The sequence below is a fragment of the Pleurodeles waltl genome, chromosome 2_2 (genome assembly GCF_031143425.1).
Source record: "Pleurodeles waltl isolate 20211129_DDA chromosome 2_2, aPleWal1.hap1.20221129, whole genome shotgun sequence".
Taxonomy (NCBI): domain Eukaryota; kingdom Metazoa; phylum Chordata; class Amphibia; order Caudata; family Salamandridae; genus Pleurodeles; species Pleurodeles waltl.
In genome coordinates, this window is record NC_090439.1 from 987531506 (window position 1) to 987549742 (window position 18237).

The 18237-nt window shown below is 46.4% G+C and overlaps 1 protein-coding gene across 1 annotated transcript in view; it reads left to right on the plus strand.

Moving 5' to 3' along the window:
* The window catches only part of TBC1D31 (TBC1 domain family member 31), a 578066-nt gene extending 561468 nt beyond the window's left edge, over nucleotides 1-16598 (plus strand). The window contains exons 21-22 of the mRNA XM_069220688.1: nucleotides 3225-3350; nucleotides 16257-16598. Coding sequence (XP_069076789.1) covers nucleotides 3225-3350; nucleotides 16257-16402 — 272 coding nt within the window. The 3' untranslated portion in view covers nucleotides 16403-16598. The remainder of the gene's footprint in view (nucleotides 1-3224; nucleotides 3351-16256) is intronic.
* The last annotated feature ends 1639 nt before the right edge of the window (nucleotides 16599-18237 follow it).

Consider the following 18237-nt stretch of genomic DNA (forward strand, 5'->3'; position numbering starts at 1 on the left):
CCCCAAGGGGAGCACACCCCACTCATCTTCACTTACTGAAAAAGGAAGCCCTCGCCATGCTGGCAAAGGGAGCAATTAAGATAGTTCCTTTTTCACAAAGAGGCATAGGCTTCTACTCTTGATTCTTCCTTATAAGAAAGAAAACAGGGGGATGGAAGCCTATCTTGGACTTAAGAAAATTGAATACATTGTTACACAAGCAATCATTTTGGATAGTCACCCTCTCTCCTATCCTGCACCTCCTAAACAGCGGAAATTTCATGGCAACTCTTAATTTGCAGGAGACATACTTCCACATCCCCATTCATCCCAAACACAAAATAATATCTACGCTTCACGGAGCCACATAATAATTAGCACATTAAGATATGACATTTTATCCAAAGCTCCTTAAAACTCCAGTTTCACTGTACATGGGGTGAGATTCTGTTTCATTAGTTTCTAAGTCAGTTTTTTGTCTGTCTCAAACTCTGGGGCAGCGACCTCCCTAGCTAGCTAGTAGAGGTCTTGTATTTTAGTCAGTAAAATGTCATTAGAATATCATAACTAGCCTGTTACACCGCTGTATTCCATCATGGGGTATGAGGGTTCTGGGGGAATATGGACGGGGGGAAACGAGCGGAGACCTGCGCAACCTGGTTGTTACATAGGATCTTACTCAAGTTTTACTCTTCTTCATGATAGGATTACTTCAAGAAGCGATTGCGACAGGTCCCTAGGCTCGACTCGTGAGCTCTTTCCTACTCTAGTCATCTGTCCTCCCCCTTCAGGGGCTCTGTCCTTTGGCCTCTCATGTGCTCTCCTCGGTCAACATCATGCGCTCCTTATTCCTGCTTCCCCTAATGACTGTGGCCACGGGAGCTTGCCTTTGTTCACAACTTGTGTAACGGAAAGCACAGAAGGGATACGCTGTGCTGTGCCTACGGTAATAATCTCTCACAGACTGTGAGAGGAATTGGATGCAAGGCTATAGAGACTTTTAATCCATCGAATGCCAGGAAGATTTCTGCAATACCTCGGGCACAATATCCAGCACATTGCCTCTAATACCTATCAAAAGAAGTCTTGTCTTCAAAAAAGAAATTCACACTGCCGATGCAAAGGGAAAACCTATAGTCCCTAAACACCCTTAGGCTCACTGTACACACTAAAAGGCAGCCAGCACCGCTTTCCTATGTCACATTCCTTTGGCAAATATCTACATATCTGCTACCTGGTTGTCCAGGCTGTACCCAGAACATTATTTCAAAGATCTGCATCATTTGCCGCCTACAAACAGGAAACTGCTTTAGATTTGATGCAAATCATGTTTATCTACAGCCGCACGTGCTACGTTATTTACACAGTAACTAGCTAGTGTAGCTTGCAGGGCTGTAGATTCATATGTACACATCCTTCTCCATGAGAGTGGGCAATGATAGCACATGTTTCTTGCAATAAATACATATATCTTCTTCAAGACAAACTGCAAGGCACATACCTAATATTCACAGCACTCCACTTTCACTTGCTGAGCGAAAGACAATCGAAGAGTGGGAAGTGGTGCCCTTAAACATGGGCACTATAAGGGAGGAGACGCACATCTCGAGACTTAAAGCTGCTTTAAAGAAAAACAGCTTTAAATGCTCAAGCCCAACACTGGATGGCAGGTGTATGCAAATCATGTCAATCTACAGAACTACACACTACAAACAGATGCTTACAGGGTAACATTCCCTTATTCGCCTTATCTGATGATATATTCCTTTTGTAAAGTACATCTTTGTGTAATATCCGCGGTATATGAAACAAATAAAGGCACCTTTAAACCCCCTCCCTACATCCTCCATTGAGAAGGTGTTCAAGTTGAGCAAGGAATGGTGGCAGGGGTGGAACTGCGCAGATCTCTCAGTTGGGCTTCACAGCCATGGTTGGCGCACATTGGCAGCCTGAGGGTTGGCTAGGCTGCAGTTTCGGGGAGTCTTGTCCAAGGAAGGGTAGTGCATCCTGAGAAATTCATGTCACATGCTGTCTCAAATGAGGCCTTGCTGGGTACCGTTGTTGACCCATGGTCTTTGCAAGAAGGAGGATAGACCTTAGTGTAAACCCGCACTGGAAGGGGGTTCGTAATCCACCTCGCAGTCGAGAGAAGTACTGCAGTGTTGCACAACATGCCAGGAATACCTTTGGACAGAGAGAGGACTGCAGAAGAATGGCTCTGAGTGCAACATATCTTCACAGTACACAGTTTGACTCAGAAGGGAGAGGTTGTGGTCTAGGAAAGAAGAGGGAGGACTAAGGCACAGCCTCCTGGACAAGCTGCACTATTCCAAAAGATCTGTTAGGAAGTAGGGGCCAGACAACTGGCCATACACCTTCGAGCATTCAGCCTTTAGAGGCTCAAAGAGACCCCGTTGGGAGAAATGACTGATGGTGCCTCCCTTCAACAACCACTGTCTAAAATTGAGTACTGTTAAACGCACATAATGAACTCCGGCAAGAAAGAAAAAATGAAAACTTCATGTATATCCCATGCATCTCACCTAATCACCTAGAACATATAAGAGCAAAAAAAAATAGAAGGTTTATCAACTTAAACAAATTAGAATGTAGAAGCTGAAATGCAAATCAGTTAGGAAAGTCAGAACTAGTTGCGTCATTTAGAGTTTGGCGAACATGGAGAAACCACCAAAAATTGGCAGAAGTCCTGTTGTCTCTAATTTGAGTTCATATAGTCTGAAAACAGATGAATGATTAATGGAAAACAAAAACCTTTACAAAGGTAAGTAACTGTATTTCTTTATAACTTTCACAGCAGGATAAAAGAAATCCTGTGCAAAATGTTCATAATATTTCCCTTTCAAAAACCACTAATGCTAATGCCGATCTCTTTGGAAAGCCTCTTGTAGACTTAGCCATTTGAATGATATTACCCTATCTGTCTTTATCTCTTCCCTGCGCGGGATTGCTAACTTTGTGTGCTGGGATGCCCATACGCCAGCTGCTTGCTTTATAAATCTGATTTGATTTGAATCACAGGCATATGCCATTTCTTTTGACAATTACCTAACTCTCAAACTTTTGCATTTCATCATCTAGGACAGAAGAAACTAGATATAGTTTTTAGCATTGTGAAAAGTGTGGCAAGTAAAATTGTTACTGTATACCACTCAATAATTACTGAATTTTAAATGTGCAGACACAAACCGTTTGACAATGTTGACACCTCTATGCTTTTACCGCAGAGAGGCTACGAGATATGAAGATTGGAACAGGGTCGAATGTTCAGGAATGTCACAACGGTGATTCTAAACTAAAGCCTGGAAATGCATGCTTGAATGATGTGTCATCAGTTGAGACTTCAAGTCATTGTAAGTGTTTTTCTTTTCTTGGATAGTTACGACCCTGAAATGGGAGTTACTTCTACTTCCTCCTTGGCTGCAGACTGCTTTAGCAGTGTGCTTGAAGTTATTCACACACACAAATGGACAGGAGCGTAGGTTTTAGGTCCGCTACCATCAGCCTCTGCTTGATTGAAGTGTCTTTCACAGTTGTATCAACACTATGAACTCTTGCGTAGTTTCACATCTTGCAGTGGTGGTGGTTACAGAAAAGAATCCAACTATTATATCATTGTATATATGTTGCGAAGTGTAATGTCATGTGATGTTATGTAGGTTTGTAGAGCTCATAATCACCAGGGCAGGGATCCTGATGCTGAGCAGGTGTGACTCTAGGCAACTAGTGGGACTACACGAAAAGCCAGTGCTTCAACTGCAATTCAGGAAGTGAGGAGGCAGCTCTTATGTTAACAGTAGATCATTCTGTGTTTTAGGAGCGAAGTAGGTGAAGGCTTTGGTTTTCTGTATGCATGGAATTTGTGCAAGTAGAAGTCCAGCCCAGCGGAAGTGCTGTAAGGTTTGTGGAAGCAGATGCGATTGTTGACGTATGCTGGGCCAGTGTTATTTTGTGCCTTCAAAGTCTGGGTGAGGAGTCTGAATTGTGATCATTTGTGAATGGGGACCCAGTAGAGCTCCTTCAGGTGTGATGTCACTGCAGCTAAGGAGGTTGAGCGTAATTCTGACCACCAGAACTGTATAGTATTTAAAGGAATATTCTCAAAATATTTCAAACTAGTGGTAGAATTGAGAACAGAAGCTTCACTTGGTGAAGTTTAAAAAGCAATTAACTGAGCATATAATTCTGTTCCTGGCATCTCTTTTTAGGTTTGTTCTACAGCAGCTTTAAAAATCTGTTAGCAGACATATTGTTTCCAATACAGAACATATACAAAGAGTGGGCCTTGGGTCAGCCCCTTGCTCATGATTGGATTGCTTTGCTCTCCATCTTATGTGTCTGCTTTTGTTTGGATAGCCTTTCCTTCCAGTTCTTGTGTTTGCTCTGCCCAGGAGCATTTCGATAGCATAGTGCTTGGATTGAATGGGTTGTATCCTTACACTGGTCTCCTGGGAGGTCTCTTTATTTTTTTTTCTTTTGTGTTCAGCACTGCATAGGAGTGCATGTGTTTCTAATGGATACTTCTACCTGCAGATTCCTCACTTGTTAAATAATCCTAGGCATCAGACTGGAGCTGGAATTCTTCAAAGCTCTTGGACACCATTAAGGGGCGCTGGGTTTGTATTGACACCGGAAGAAAACCATATAGCACCCACCCAGGCTCAACAACATAATTTTCCATCCATTTTTTCCAAGCCTTTAAGTCAAGCAGACTGATAAACTTCAATTAGATAAAGTCAGTGCTTAATTTGCGAAAGAAAGAGTGCCGGTGCCAAAGCTCTACTTAGGGGCCCATGGCCAGAGCAATTAAACATTGCTGCGCTGAATGCCAAGGCTAGAAGTCTTAAATCTATCTTATATCTCTTTACTCCACTACCAGACACATCTTGTCCCTTTATCTCATTCTTGCAAGTTACTGCTTTCTCCATTTGTGAAGTTTTTGCTGTCTTTCTTTTCCTCTGTCTTTCTGATCTGTATGTTTTTTCCTTTCTTGCACTCAGTAAATATCTGATGTGGAAAATAAGTGGCAGTGCCCAAAAATAAGTGATGGTGGCCCCCACAGGCAGCCACTGGCTCACATTGAGCACTCAATAAAATGCAATGTTAAACTTCTAATTGGAATCCTATTAAGCTCTCTCAGTACTTAAAGCCATTAGAAGGGGAGGTAGGGGGGATCACTGAGGAATCTGCTGGTAGGTGGCGTATTCACAGAAAAATGATTATCAGCGGTGAGTAAAAACGTTTTCATATAGATAGTTCTTACTGTAGATTCCTCACCTGTTGAATACATTCCCAAGCAGTACATTCCCCAGCGGCTGATGGATGTTTAAATAAGAAGTCTTGTAGCATAGTCCTGGCCAAGTGCCTGTCCCTGTGCACCTTTGAGTTCAAGCAGTAATGTTTGTTGAAGTGTTTCAGGCGCCCATAACTGCCTTGCAGATGTCTGCAACAGGAACACCTCTTGCTAGTGCAAAATATGAGGACTTGACTCTGGTGGAGGAGCTCTAATTTGCTTCAGGCGTCTCCTTTCTGTACTGCCTTTCGTTTCCTACTGCCACAGTAATCGACAAACAGTTGGTCACTAAATCTTATCTCTCTAATGCAGTTGAGATGAAAAGTTACCGCTGCCTAGGATCTAGGCGATGTGGGATGGAGCGAGGGATAGAAGGTTAGAGTGGCAATGGGCTAAACCAGGTGGAACGGAGTAACCGCTTTTGTGAGGAAAGCAACCCTGGTTCACATCACCAACTTCTCTGATAGACTTCTAGTTGCAGATTCCTCATCTCACAGGAGTGTCTGCATTCTAGGCCTTGCTCCGCGGTTGAGCCTGTGTCTGGGCCGACTCCGCACTTCTCAGAGTTTCCGGGAGTCGGTGCGCCCCTCCACCCAACTCACGGAGTTTTATGACACCGTGTGCCTCATGTTTGGGTGGGGCGACTCCCTCTGGCGCGCCTTTGTGCTCTGCAAGGTCACATTGGGCCCCTGCTGGTTTCGCGCCGGCGGCTCCAGCCCCGGCACCAGTAGGACCCTAAGGATCCACTTCTGGATCCAGACTGACGCCGGTCATTCCACCTTGACCTTCCCTGGCACCGATCCCCATGCCAACCCTCCTTGCGCCCACTGGCAGTGCCATCCCCATTTTGATCCCGACTCTGATACATTGCAATCGGATCCTTGCTTCCCAGATCGGATCCTGAGCCCTGTTCCTATGGGCTAGGGCTCTTGGAGGAAAGAGAGGGGGTCAATGGACCCTGAGGAAGTCCAGCATTATGACCAAGAGATGGACTGGTGTGAGGAACTGGTTGAAGCGAGGGGCCTGCAAGTGGCCTAGATATTTCTCCAAATGCTGGCATGCTTTCTCCTGCGACGGTGGCTATGGAAAAGGGAGTGTCTTTTGTGATGGTGATGTGTAGGGCCTCGCCCTCCAGTCGCCCTCGGTGGCGGTCGAGACCAATGTCTTGACGGAGAAGCCTGAGCCCGGAATCTCCTCATCTAAACCGCTGTTCCCAGTTAATGAGGCCGCCACAGATGGCATTTTGGGTACCTGGTCCAAACCCAACACAGGGGCTCCTCTGAATAGGACAGTCGCCACCAGGCACCCAAGTTTCCTCACACAAAACCTCACCATTGAGAGGTTGGTGGTCCAGGTTTCCACCTCCCATGTCAACCTTGACGCGTTCCCTACTCCTCTACCATATAGGGAATCCAAGAGGCTGGAGACACTTGGAAGGAAGATTGCGGTCTGTGAATGGTGCAGGACTGTGGCTCTCTTCTTCTTAATCCGGGCATCTAGGTGCAGTGGACCATCGGGGTTGTCATCACTGGAGGTGGTCACGGTTGAGGGGGGCCTGTACAGAGAGACTGCAGGCGTCGGAGTGAAGTTTGCAGTGGACTTTGCCTCTAGAGAGGCCGGGGACCAGGTTGGCACCATTGGCCCACTTCTACATTGGCTATGAGGCTCAGGTGCAGTGGTGCTGTCTTGCGGTTGTTTTGGTGGTCCGGAGTCCTTTTCACGGGTTCTTGGATGCCTGCAAGGATGCAGGGGAGCAACTCTGCTATTCCACAGGAATTCTCTGATGCTGGGGTGGAGGCTGGCAGTCTTCCTGGGCTTTTGGAAGTTTCAGCAGCTGGAGGACGAGGTGGCTTTGGCACGATTGTCGAGATTGACAGGGTTGGCGCCAAGCCTATCACTGGCCTTCAGTTCTCGCTTTAACATCTCTGGAGTGTTCTTCAGGTCAGCGGGATCTGCCATGGACTCCCCTAAAATACTAAATTTAGGTGTGTTTTGGGGATTGTAGGGTAGTAGCTAATGGGCTACTTATCCTTCGGGTGACTGCACCCTCTATATGACCACTTAATGTGTGAAGTTGGTATACCCGGCCCCATAGTTCCGAAGTCTACCAACACCAAGATGGCAGATTTCTAAATGTGTTCACATCAGGCCGTTGATCTTAGGGGTGTAACTGACCTAAGGGGCGGACACACCTCCCTGACTGGTAATTTTCCTGCCTGTCCAGGTGACAAAATCGGCCTTGGGGCGAGGAGTCGGCATCCTCTCCTTTGAGGGATGCCAGTCCGTGTGGTGGGCTTCTTTGAAGCCCCTGGCCTTGGAATGCAGATTCACAGGTTATCCTATTGGGAGGGTGTGCTAACACCCCTTACAGAGCAGGCTTTGTTTCTGTCTGCCCAAGAGCAAAGGCTCTCACCCTTGGGGGGTGAGAAACGTGTCTGGTGGGGGCAGGCTAGATAGAACTGGTCAGCCAGGACACAGGTAACTGGTAAGCTTTAACAGGGCTCCCCTAAGGTGCCTTCTGGGTGCATGTATTAATCGATTCATCACTGGAATCAGTGAGGGTTTATTAATATGAGATGTTTGATACCAAACATCCCTATTTTCAGTGAAGCCATCATGTAGCTGGGGAACTCGTACTGACCAGTGTCCAGCACATTTATTTAAAATGGCTTCCCTGTCCAATCTCTGTCTGGAAATCCACATTACGCCCAGCATGCAATGATAGTCTGCATGTGCTAGTTGAAGGGTCCCGGAGGGTGGCACAATCAATACTGCAGCCCTTGGAGGACCCTCTTTGTTACCATTGCCCTAGGTACCAGGGGTACTGTTTTACCAAGGAATTACAGTGTTGCCAAAGATTTGGCTAGTTGGGGAACAGTTGCACAGTTTAGGAAAAGCGGTCTGGCACTGGGGGTCTGATTAGCAGGAACCCAGTGCACTTTCAGTCGAAATTTCATCTAATACTAGGCACAAAGTGGGGATGACCATGTCAAAAAGGGGACTTTGTATACAGAAGGCCTAAGGGGGTATGTGGGCAGGGTGGCAATGGAGGGGAAAATAGGAGCACCAGCTGTCCAAGACGCATTGGCTTCAAATGACCACTTCCGCACACCTGCCAGGCACCCACTGTGTGTCAACAGCATCCCTTTCCTCGTAGGCTTGCTTAGTTTTGCATTATGCCAAACGGAACTCCCCAGCTGCAGGCTCACTGGTGCTACTTTGGGCCCTGTAAGTTTCCAGGGTTGGCGCACAGTGTGCAGCTTGACACTCTATTCCAGTTGCCTGTGTGCTGACAGAGAAATGCAGCACTGAACACTGTGAGAAGGGCCTCTTTTGACATGGTTAGCCCCCACTTTTTGTCTGGTATTTGATGTGGTTTCAAAGTTATCCGTGCCCAGGACCTCTGCTAACCATGTTCTCTGTGCCAGATCTCTTTCCCAAAACTGTTGGAATGCACTGGCACAAATGGCAACACCTTTAGCTGCCACAATAAGTCCCCAGTAATGGTACTTGGGTATCCAGTGCATGGGGTACTAAGTGTAGGCCCCTGAGGGCAGCAGCACAGATTGTGCCATCCTCAGGGACCATACATCCAAGTGCACCCAGCACTGCCATTGCAGGCTTGAGTGACCTGGTGCTGGTGCTATACTAAAGTGCAAAGCTGACATGGCACGCAGCCAGTGCACTACACACTGCATGTGATATAGGTAAGTCACTTGTCTGGCTGGGCTTCCAATCCTAATGCAGGGTGCACTGTACTGCATGTGTGGGCATAGATGCATGATCAATATGCCCCTATTGTGTCCCTTTCAAACCTGGGGCATAGTAAGGGAACAGAGCAGCCATTTTCCATGCGTGTGCTGGACACTGGTAAATAGGAGTTTCACAGCTACATGATGGCCACTCTTCACCCTGGGTTGTTTGATATCAAACAACTCAGAATGATAAATCCAAACTTGTGCTATTATTAGATTTATTGCAAAAAGTACCCAGAGGCTACCTTAGAGGTGCCCCCCGCAAATGCCAACTGCCCTGGAATTGTTGCTGGCCAGTCATAACCAGCCTGCCACTGTCATACAAGATTCTGGATCCCTTGGGTGACAGCCTGTGCTCTCTGGGTCCAGAGAACAAAGCCCTTCCTGGGCAGAGGTGTTATACCCCCTTTCCCAGGAACATGCACAGCCCTGCCTATGAGCTTCAAAGGGCTTACAACCCTTGAAACCCGACCCCCAGCCCTGCTGCTAGCAGCAGATGCCTGCCCCATTACAAACCCCGACTTTTGGCAGGAGCAGCGATGGGAAAATGACAGCAGGAGTGACCACACCTAAGGTGTTGCATGCGAGGTGACCCTCCATTTTATTTTCCTCCATCTTGCATGGTAGGAAAATAGCCTGTCAGGGATAAGGAAGTGACCTCTGCCCACAAAGAGAGGGGGTCACTGGACCCTGAGGAAGTCCAGCATTATGACCAAGAGATGGACTGGTGGGAGGAACTGGTTGAAGTGAGGGGCCTGCAAGTGGCCTAGATATTTCTCCAAATGCTGGCATGCTTTCTCCCGCGACGGTGGCTATGGAAGAGGGAGTGTCTTTTGTGATGGTGATGCGTACGGCCTCGCCCTCCAGTCGCCCTCGGTGGTGGTTGAGACCAATGTCTTGACGGAGAAGCCTGAGCCCGGAATCTCCTCATCTAAACCGCTGTTCCCAGTTAATGAGGCCGCCACAGATGGCATTTTGGGTACCTGGTCCAAACCCAACACAAGGGCTCCTCTGAATAGGACAGTCGCCACCAGGCACCCAAGTTTCCTCACACAAAACCTCACCATTGAGAGGTTGGTGGTCCAGGTTTCCACCTCCCATGTTAACCTTGACGCGTTCCCTACTCCTCTACCATATAGGGAATCCAAGAGGCTGGAGACACTTGGAAGGAAGATTGCGGTCTGTGAATGGTGCAGGACTGTTGGGCCACTACTCCCACGTTCTGTGGGATACCGTTTCACAAGTGCTGCCTACTCTTCCGGTGGAGGCCCAGGCTGTGCTCTCTTAAGCTGTAGCAGATCTGTGATTAAGGGTGAATGTTTGATTAGTTCTGCATTCCGTCCATCATCTGTTGTTTTTGCGTATATCAAAATGAGACATACCGTGCAAAGCGTCCAGGGGTTCCCTTACTAGTGGACAGGGCTTGCTCTTTCAATCCCAAGTTGCTCTTTTAGAGGGTAGTGTGGTCCATCAACCTTAGACTTATCAGAGAGGAGTGTTAGACATCTGCAAATACACACACAGTCAATAAGTGAGACACACGCTTCAATAAGGAGATCCACACCAATTAAAAAAAATAACAAGTATCTTTATGTATGTCTAGGCACCAAAATCAATACGATCAGGTAAGTACGTTTTGCAAGAGAACTCTTTACAGTTTAGAAAAGTCAACACTTAGTGCAATTCTTGAAAGCTGCAGTGTTATCCTATGGAAGAACAACAAACACAGCAAACAGGTAGAGAACTTAAGAGACCAATCTCCTGGACTTAGGGTGAGTATTGGGCATGGGCCAGGACCACACCAGCAGGTCACACCGAGTGGCCTTAGGCCAGCCGGGTGCCAAGGTGTAGTTCTGTGTCCAGTACCCAGTGTTAGTCAATGGGGATCGGTCCAGTTGGAAAGAGGCTGCAGGTTAGGACTAGGTGTCCAGTTTGGATGAGCCACCGAGTGGGCTCATGTCCTGCCTTGCCCGGGGACGTAGGGACACCAGTGGTCTTCTCCTCGGTCCGTGGCAGCCGGATGAAGAGGACTCTTGGACCGTTGGGTGTCAGTCACCGGTGGCGGTCGTGGTGGGGGGCACAAAAATAGGCTGCAGGCATGGACTGGGGGATCAGTCTGTGTGAACCAACAAGTGAGCTCTAGGATCACGAGCCTGGGGGGCACAGAGACACCAATGTCATTTTGGGGGGCGGGGGCTGCAGAGACAATAAGTGGCTCTCTTCTTCTTAATCCGGGCATCTAGGTGCAGTGGACTATCGGGGTTGTCATCACTGGAGGTGGTCACGGTTGAGGGGGGCCTGTACAGAGAGACTGCAGGCGTCGGAGTGAAGTTTGCAGTGGACTTTGTCTCTAGAGAGGCCGGGGACCAGGTTGGCACCATTGGCCCACTTCTACATTGGCTATGAGGCTCAGGTGCAGTGGTGCTGTCTTGCGGTTGTTTTGGTGGTCCGGAGTCCTTTTCACGGGTTCTTGGATGCCTGCAAGGATGCAGGGGAGCAACTCTGCTATTCCACAGGAATTCTCTGATGCTGGGGTGGAGGCTGGCAGTCTTCCTGGGCTTTTGGAAGTTTCAGCAGCTGGAGGACGAGGTGGCTTTGGCACGATTGTCGAGATTGACAGGGTTGGTGCCAAGCCTATCACTGGCCTTCAGTTCTCGCTTTAACATCTCTGGAGGGTTCTTCAGGTCAGCGGGATCTGCCATGGACTCCCCTAAAATACTAAATTTAGGTGTGTTTTGGGGATTGTAGGGTAGTAGCTAATGGGCTACTTATCCTTCGGGTGACTGCACCCTCTATATGGCCACTTAATGTGTGAAGTTGGTATACCCGGCCCCATAGTTCCGAAGTATACCAACACCAAGATGGCAGATTTCTAAATGTGTTCACATCAGTCCGTTGATCTTAGGGGTGTAACTGACCTAAGGGGTGGACACACCTCCCTGACTGCTAATTTTCCTGCCTGTCCAGGTGACAAAATCGGCCTCTGGCGAGGAGTCGGCATCCTCTCCTTTGAGGGATGCCAGACCGTGTGGTGGGCTTCTTTGAAGCCCCTGGCCTTGGAATGCAGATTCACAGGGTATCCTATTGGGAGGGTGTGCTAACACCCCTTACATAGCAGGCTTTGTTTCTGTCTGCCCAAGAGCAAAGGCTCTCACCCTTGGGGGGTGAGAAACGTGTCTGGTGGGGGCAGGCTAGATAGAACTGGTCAGCCAGGACACAGGTAACTGGTAAGCTTTAACAGGGCTCCCCTAAGGTGCCTTCTGGGTGCATGTATTAATCGATTCATCACTGGAATCAGTGAGGGTTTATTAATATGAGATGTTTGATTGCCTGCCGCTTACTATAGGTTGAAGGCAGTGTCACTCTTGTTTTGCTGTCTCCTAACTGTTTTGGCAGCCGATATGTCACTTCCTGTACTTGGCTGAGGCGTACCGGCTAAGTGCAGTTTAATTACGCCTGGGATGTTTTTCTGTTGTTTGGACGGACTATTCTTTTTTGTTTCCTGCCTCTTGTGTTCGTCAGTAAGCACTTGTGTTCACGCGCGCGGTTTGTTTTCTGCATTCGCCCTTCACTTGGTCCTTACTTTACATAATCAGTAAATACAAGTAGTTGTATCATGCGTGTGTTTTCTAAATTTTTTGGCGGCTTTATATAGCATGAAAGTGACTCAGAAATTAATCATCAACAGCAGCTCTCCACGCACAGCAGGAGAGCCGATGCTACAATATTCACTGCAACTCGGGGAACTTGCCCCATAATGCTTTGCAGGAATTCCTTTAACAACACGTTTTTGGCCATAACTCAGCATGGGGTGGTCCTAGGACAATGGGGCCACCACCAAGACATTCAGAACAATGTGCTCTTTCCGTCCAGTCCATCTTGTGGGTCACACTAGATTAGAGGGGGCCCAAAACCCATAACCTCTTCCATCATTCAATGCATATTTAAATTTCTCTCTTATAGCTGGAACTTTTGTTTTTACAGCTTGAGAGGAGTTTGTGTTATAAGGACCTTGTTTGTAAGCACTTTCAAGTGGTTTGTTTTCTGCATTTTCGGTTCACTTGGTCCTTACTTTACATAATCAGTAAATACAAGAAGTTGTGTTATGCATGTGTTTTTTTTTTACATTTTTTTGTGGCTTGATATAGCATGAAACTGACCCAGGAATGAATCCTCGAAAGCGGCTCTCCCCACACAGTGGGAGATCCGATAGTACTATATTCACTGCACTTGGGGGAACTCACCCCATAATGCTTTGCAGGCATTCCTTATACTACACATTCCTAGGGCAATGGGACCACTACCAAAACATTCAGAACGATCTGCTCATTGTGTCCAGGCAATCTTGTTAGTCACACTGGGTTAGAGGAGGCCCAAAAATAATAACCTCTTCCACCATTCAATGCATATTTAAACTTTTCTCTTATAGCTGAAACTTTTGTTTTTACAGCTGAGAAGAGTTTGTGTTATAAAGGCCTTGTTTGCAGTAATAGTCTGACATCCTTGCTCTGCCTGCAAATGTGTAATGCACTATGCTCTCCTATGCTGAAGGATGATAATTGTCCCAAGGCATTAATAACTCAGTAGGCTCTACAGGGAGCTCTAGCCATGACGAGTGGTAATGCATCTTCTGCTAATGCACAAACACAGTTTATTTCTGATAAAGGTGTAATGTAGGCACAAACACAGTTTATTTCTGATAAAGGTTTAATGTACTGCATGGCTGAATGTTTCAGCCATTTCACTGAGGCCCTGGTACTTCTTCAGCTGTTTCTGGGTTTGGGGGACATTCTGAGCTCCTGACATCATAAGAAGTTCTGGTAGCGTTCTGTGACACTGTACTCTTAGTGTGTTTGCTCCACCAGGTCATCTAGCCACAGCCAGTGATACTGCACCTTCTGCTGTTGACACTAAAGGGAGATCTACCCATGACCAGTGGTACTGCACCTTCTTCTGTTGACACTACAGGGACATCTAGCCATGACCAGTGGTACTGCACCTTCTGCTGTTGACTCTACAGGGATATCTAGTAATGACCTGCGGCACTGCACCCTTGTGCCGGTGACTCCATATTAAAATGATATTTAAAACGCCTGCTAGGCCTGAAAGTGTGTTATACACTATGCCTTCAAGGGGCTGATTATATGGTTACACTTAAATTGTTTTATCATTCTTTTTTATGTGATTATGGCCTCTAGGGGTTGAATATATGGTTACATGACCATGTTTCTGCCAAGTGCTATTTTTACTGTGGTGCTCTGTAGGGGCTGTTCAGACCATTACAGTCTAATGCCAATTATAAGAAGGAATGCACAAACACAATTTATTTCTGATAAAGGTTTAATATGCTGCATGGCTAAATATTTATAAGCTCCCAAATATGCGATTGTCATTATCATTTACAACACCAAAAGCCCTAACTCTCGCTATTGTGAGACCTATTGCATTGCAAATGCTTGTTAATGTCTATATACGCCCCCTTGCATTTGGCTTCTCTATAATCTCCAACGCAGATGACACCCAGATTACCTTGAGATTGATGCACAATAAGAACAATGGCTTGCCCAAACTTAAGCTCTGCCTCCAATCAGTGGCTAAATGGATGAATGCAAACTGTCTAAAATTGAATGGCAGTGACAAGGGCTCCAGGGGGCTCTCCTCAGCATCGCGTAGCCACACACTGGCTGACAATGTGCACGGGGCCCTGGCCTGAGACCTCCTGACTGGGTTTTGGGGGGAGGGGAAGCAGGTTTCATTATGCCACTGTATCAGCCCAGTTTCTTGGTGCTGCAGTGGTGGTCTGCAGACAGACCGAGGTCCAGTTCCAGTACAGACATCCACAGTGAAATATCTGGGATTCTCTGCATAACCAGATTAGGCTTGATCAGAAGATCAGCACAGTGACCGCCTCCTCGTTAGGCCTGCTTAGATGCGTAAGAAGGTTTCTCTGGTGCCTGCCGGCCAGGACCCACAAAACTGTCATCAGGCTGTTATTATATCTCAGCTTATCTGTGGAAATATATTATAAATGGGAGTATCCATAGCCCGTGGCCATGGGCTGAAGATTATACTGAGCAATCACATATTGGCCCAACTTGAGGTTTTTCACCGGCTTCTGGTGGATAAACGTATCCAGTTCAAAGCTCAGTTCTGTCGTCAGAGCTCCGATGGGCGGTGGCCCAGCTTATCTGTCCCGCATGACCTCTCTTTGTTATCCCACGACAGGTCTTCTGTCCTCCAAGCTTTGCCGTGCCCTGCCCAGGTTTCGTCAGTTACGAAACGCATGACTTGGAGGGTGCTCATAAATTGTGAAATCCTCTTCCTCCCCAATGCAGTCAGCCCAGTGCTTAATTTGTAAATAAAAACGTGCCGGTTCTCAAAGTTCTCCTGTGAAACACGCAGCTGCAGCAATTAAATATGCAAACACATAAGATCAGGGCAGCGTTATCCTAAAGCCTTATTGAGTCTTTAATCCATTCACAGAAATTCCCTTCCTCTTCAACTCACTCTTGCAGCCTTCTGCTCTCTCCCTTTGAACGCTTTTTCGAATTGTCTCTTCCTCCGCCCTTCCCGGATGTGTCTTTTGCTCGCAGTAAATACCTGATGCAGAAAACTAAGCTCCGGCCCTTAAGAAAGAAGTCCCGGTGCTCCGCACCGGAAACAACACGCACAAATTAAGCACTGAGTCGGCCCTACGGAGACTGGATTTTGCAAACATCCGAAAACATGTTTTTTCCTAAAATAGGCAGTTATGTTGTTCTTACTTCTGCACTCTGCAAGGCTCCATAGGTCTATCTCTGCTGGTCTTTTTAGTGCTGGGAACCCTTATTGGGTCGCCTTGGTCTGTGCAAATTCAATTATTAATTAACTCTTCTTCCAGGTGGGGGTGAGGAGTTCGTGTTGTCTGCTCCTAAACCATGGAACAGCCTTCCTGTGATTCTTAAAGCATAAAATCCGTATTTAAATGTAGAAAGCGCTTACAAACCAGGCTGTCCGTGTAGAAGTTTATGCTGGATGTTATTCTGCATTGACAGGTGTAAACTGGACCCTGCCAAGATGCTCAGAGATGCTCATTTGCGCTTTAGAAATACTGTCAAAAAATATATATTCGTTTTCCTAATGCTTCCGTTGTAAATGTTATTTTACTTATAAATAGGTTATATTTTTGCCTTCGACATCTTTTAATAACTGAAACCGTTTTCCCTGCTAAGTTTCCCTAGACCGCGGAAGAGGAGATTTGGAGTGCCAGGAACGTGAGCTGATGACAGAAGTGCGGGAGCTGCGGAAGAAGCTGGCGGTGCGGGCCCGGGCAGGGTACCACGCCCCGCCCTTCTCCGCCACGAAGTGGACAGCTTGAGACAGGGCTGCAGTGTGCAGCGCAGAGCTCCGACCGGCGGGATGTGCCCTTAATCAAGCACATTCTCAAGTTTTTATTCTGAATGGCTTTGAAATTCTCAGTTGTTGTACAGTATATTTTAAATAATTTAGAAATCAATAATGAATTATGAAATATTTTATATGAATGCTTTTTTGAATAAATATTTTTTTTTACCAAATAAGTATTTTACTGTGGAATGAAAAGGATTTCTAGTAAGGAAACAGGTGTTTTTAATATCTTGTGTTTTTTATTTTAGAACAAGTAGCTTGGCTGCCCAAAGCTTTTGCATTAACCACTTCTGTTAAAACGTTTTTCCAAGTGTTTATATTTCGATTTGGACCAGTACGTTGTTATTTTCATTTCTGCATTTACTTGTAATTCTGATTGTGGGTTTTGTGGATACGCCTAGGCTTACTCCTTTAACAATCAGATTTGACCCTGTGTGTTGACCTGTTCAGCCTTCCGAAGGTGCAGCAAAAATCCACGGTTGCCCATCTATGAGGTAATTTAGGTGACGGTGTTATTGACGATCGTTGCCGTTACACAGTAGAATGACCTCGATGTCTGTGCTGTGGCCGTCAGTGAGGCCGCCCTGGCCACTGCTGAATTGCAATCAAAATATCCACCTCTGGAACTTCATCAGTATTCACAAACATGTGCAAGATCCAAAAACGGGGTTTCAAAAATACATCATTTTACATTGTCTTTAAAAAAAAAAAAAAAGTGCATGATCTGACTGTTTTTTAAACACCGAATAAAAAATCAAATGTAGAATCAGAGAATTGTGCAGATATCTTCTGCAGAGGGTTGTGGTTTGTACTGCAAGGGTTGCTTACAAGCCCTTTCCCTTCTCTCCTCAGATGCAAGGTTAACTGTATGTGTGGGTATTTTTATGTGCACCAAACCGTATGGGAGGACGTTAGTGTTCCACTATTGTGGCATTTCAGTCTTTATTAAATTCCCCGATTCACTTAGAGTTGAATGGTCTGAGAGACTTGCTTCTTCTCAGATTCCCGTACCCCACGCTAGGAATTATGACGTTTTCACTTATCCTCTACCCTTGACACCAACCACACACCTCGTGCCTACCTCCTCCCCTTTTTTCTGGCCTCCTCCATTTAATTATTATGTCATCTGGCCTTACTGCTACTGAGAACACTTTTGTCCAGGGAGTTCATGCGCACCTACACCCTTTCGAATTTAGCTGCACGTGAGCCAGTGAAATAGCGTGAGTGGAGCGTGGGTAAATGACGCTAGATTTTATTGGTGGCACGCAAAATATGGCATTTTTTGCCTTCGTGTGACCCACGTCATGATCAACGTAGTAGGATTCTGTTTAGCATTACATTTATAGTTTTTAGCGTCTGTACCTGCCCGGTAACTTTCTTTAAACAAAAAAAGGTTTTATTGTCTTTTCTGGGAAACAAAAAATGATGTATAACATAAAATCTTACAGAGTTAGAACACCGCAGTACAGTACCAGCGTAGCCATCATAGTCTAACCAGAGAGGGTCAAATACTTCACCAACCTCAACAGTATTGCTCAGGGTTAATGCCTAAAGGGAGGGTTCAATGTCATAGTATTTCAAACAGGGGTTCCATATTTTATTGAACTTCTTAGGGCATCCTTATACCTTATATGTAACTTTCTCAGCCACCATATAGAGCAGTCCATCCCCACTCAATGGCCATAATGCATGTATGAGTGACCCATCCTCGCCTCCACGTCTCAGGCAGTTAGGGGTCTCTGCCCCTACTCATTATATGCAGGCGTTCTCTGTCATATTATATCCTGTGTAGGACCTTAACCTAAA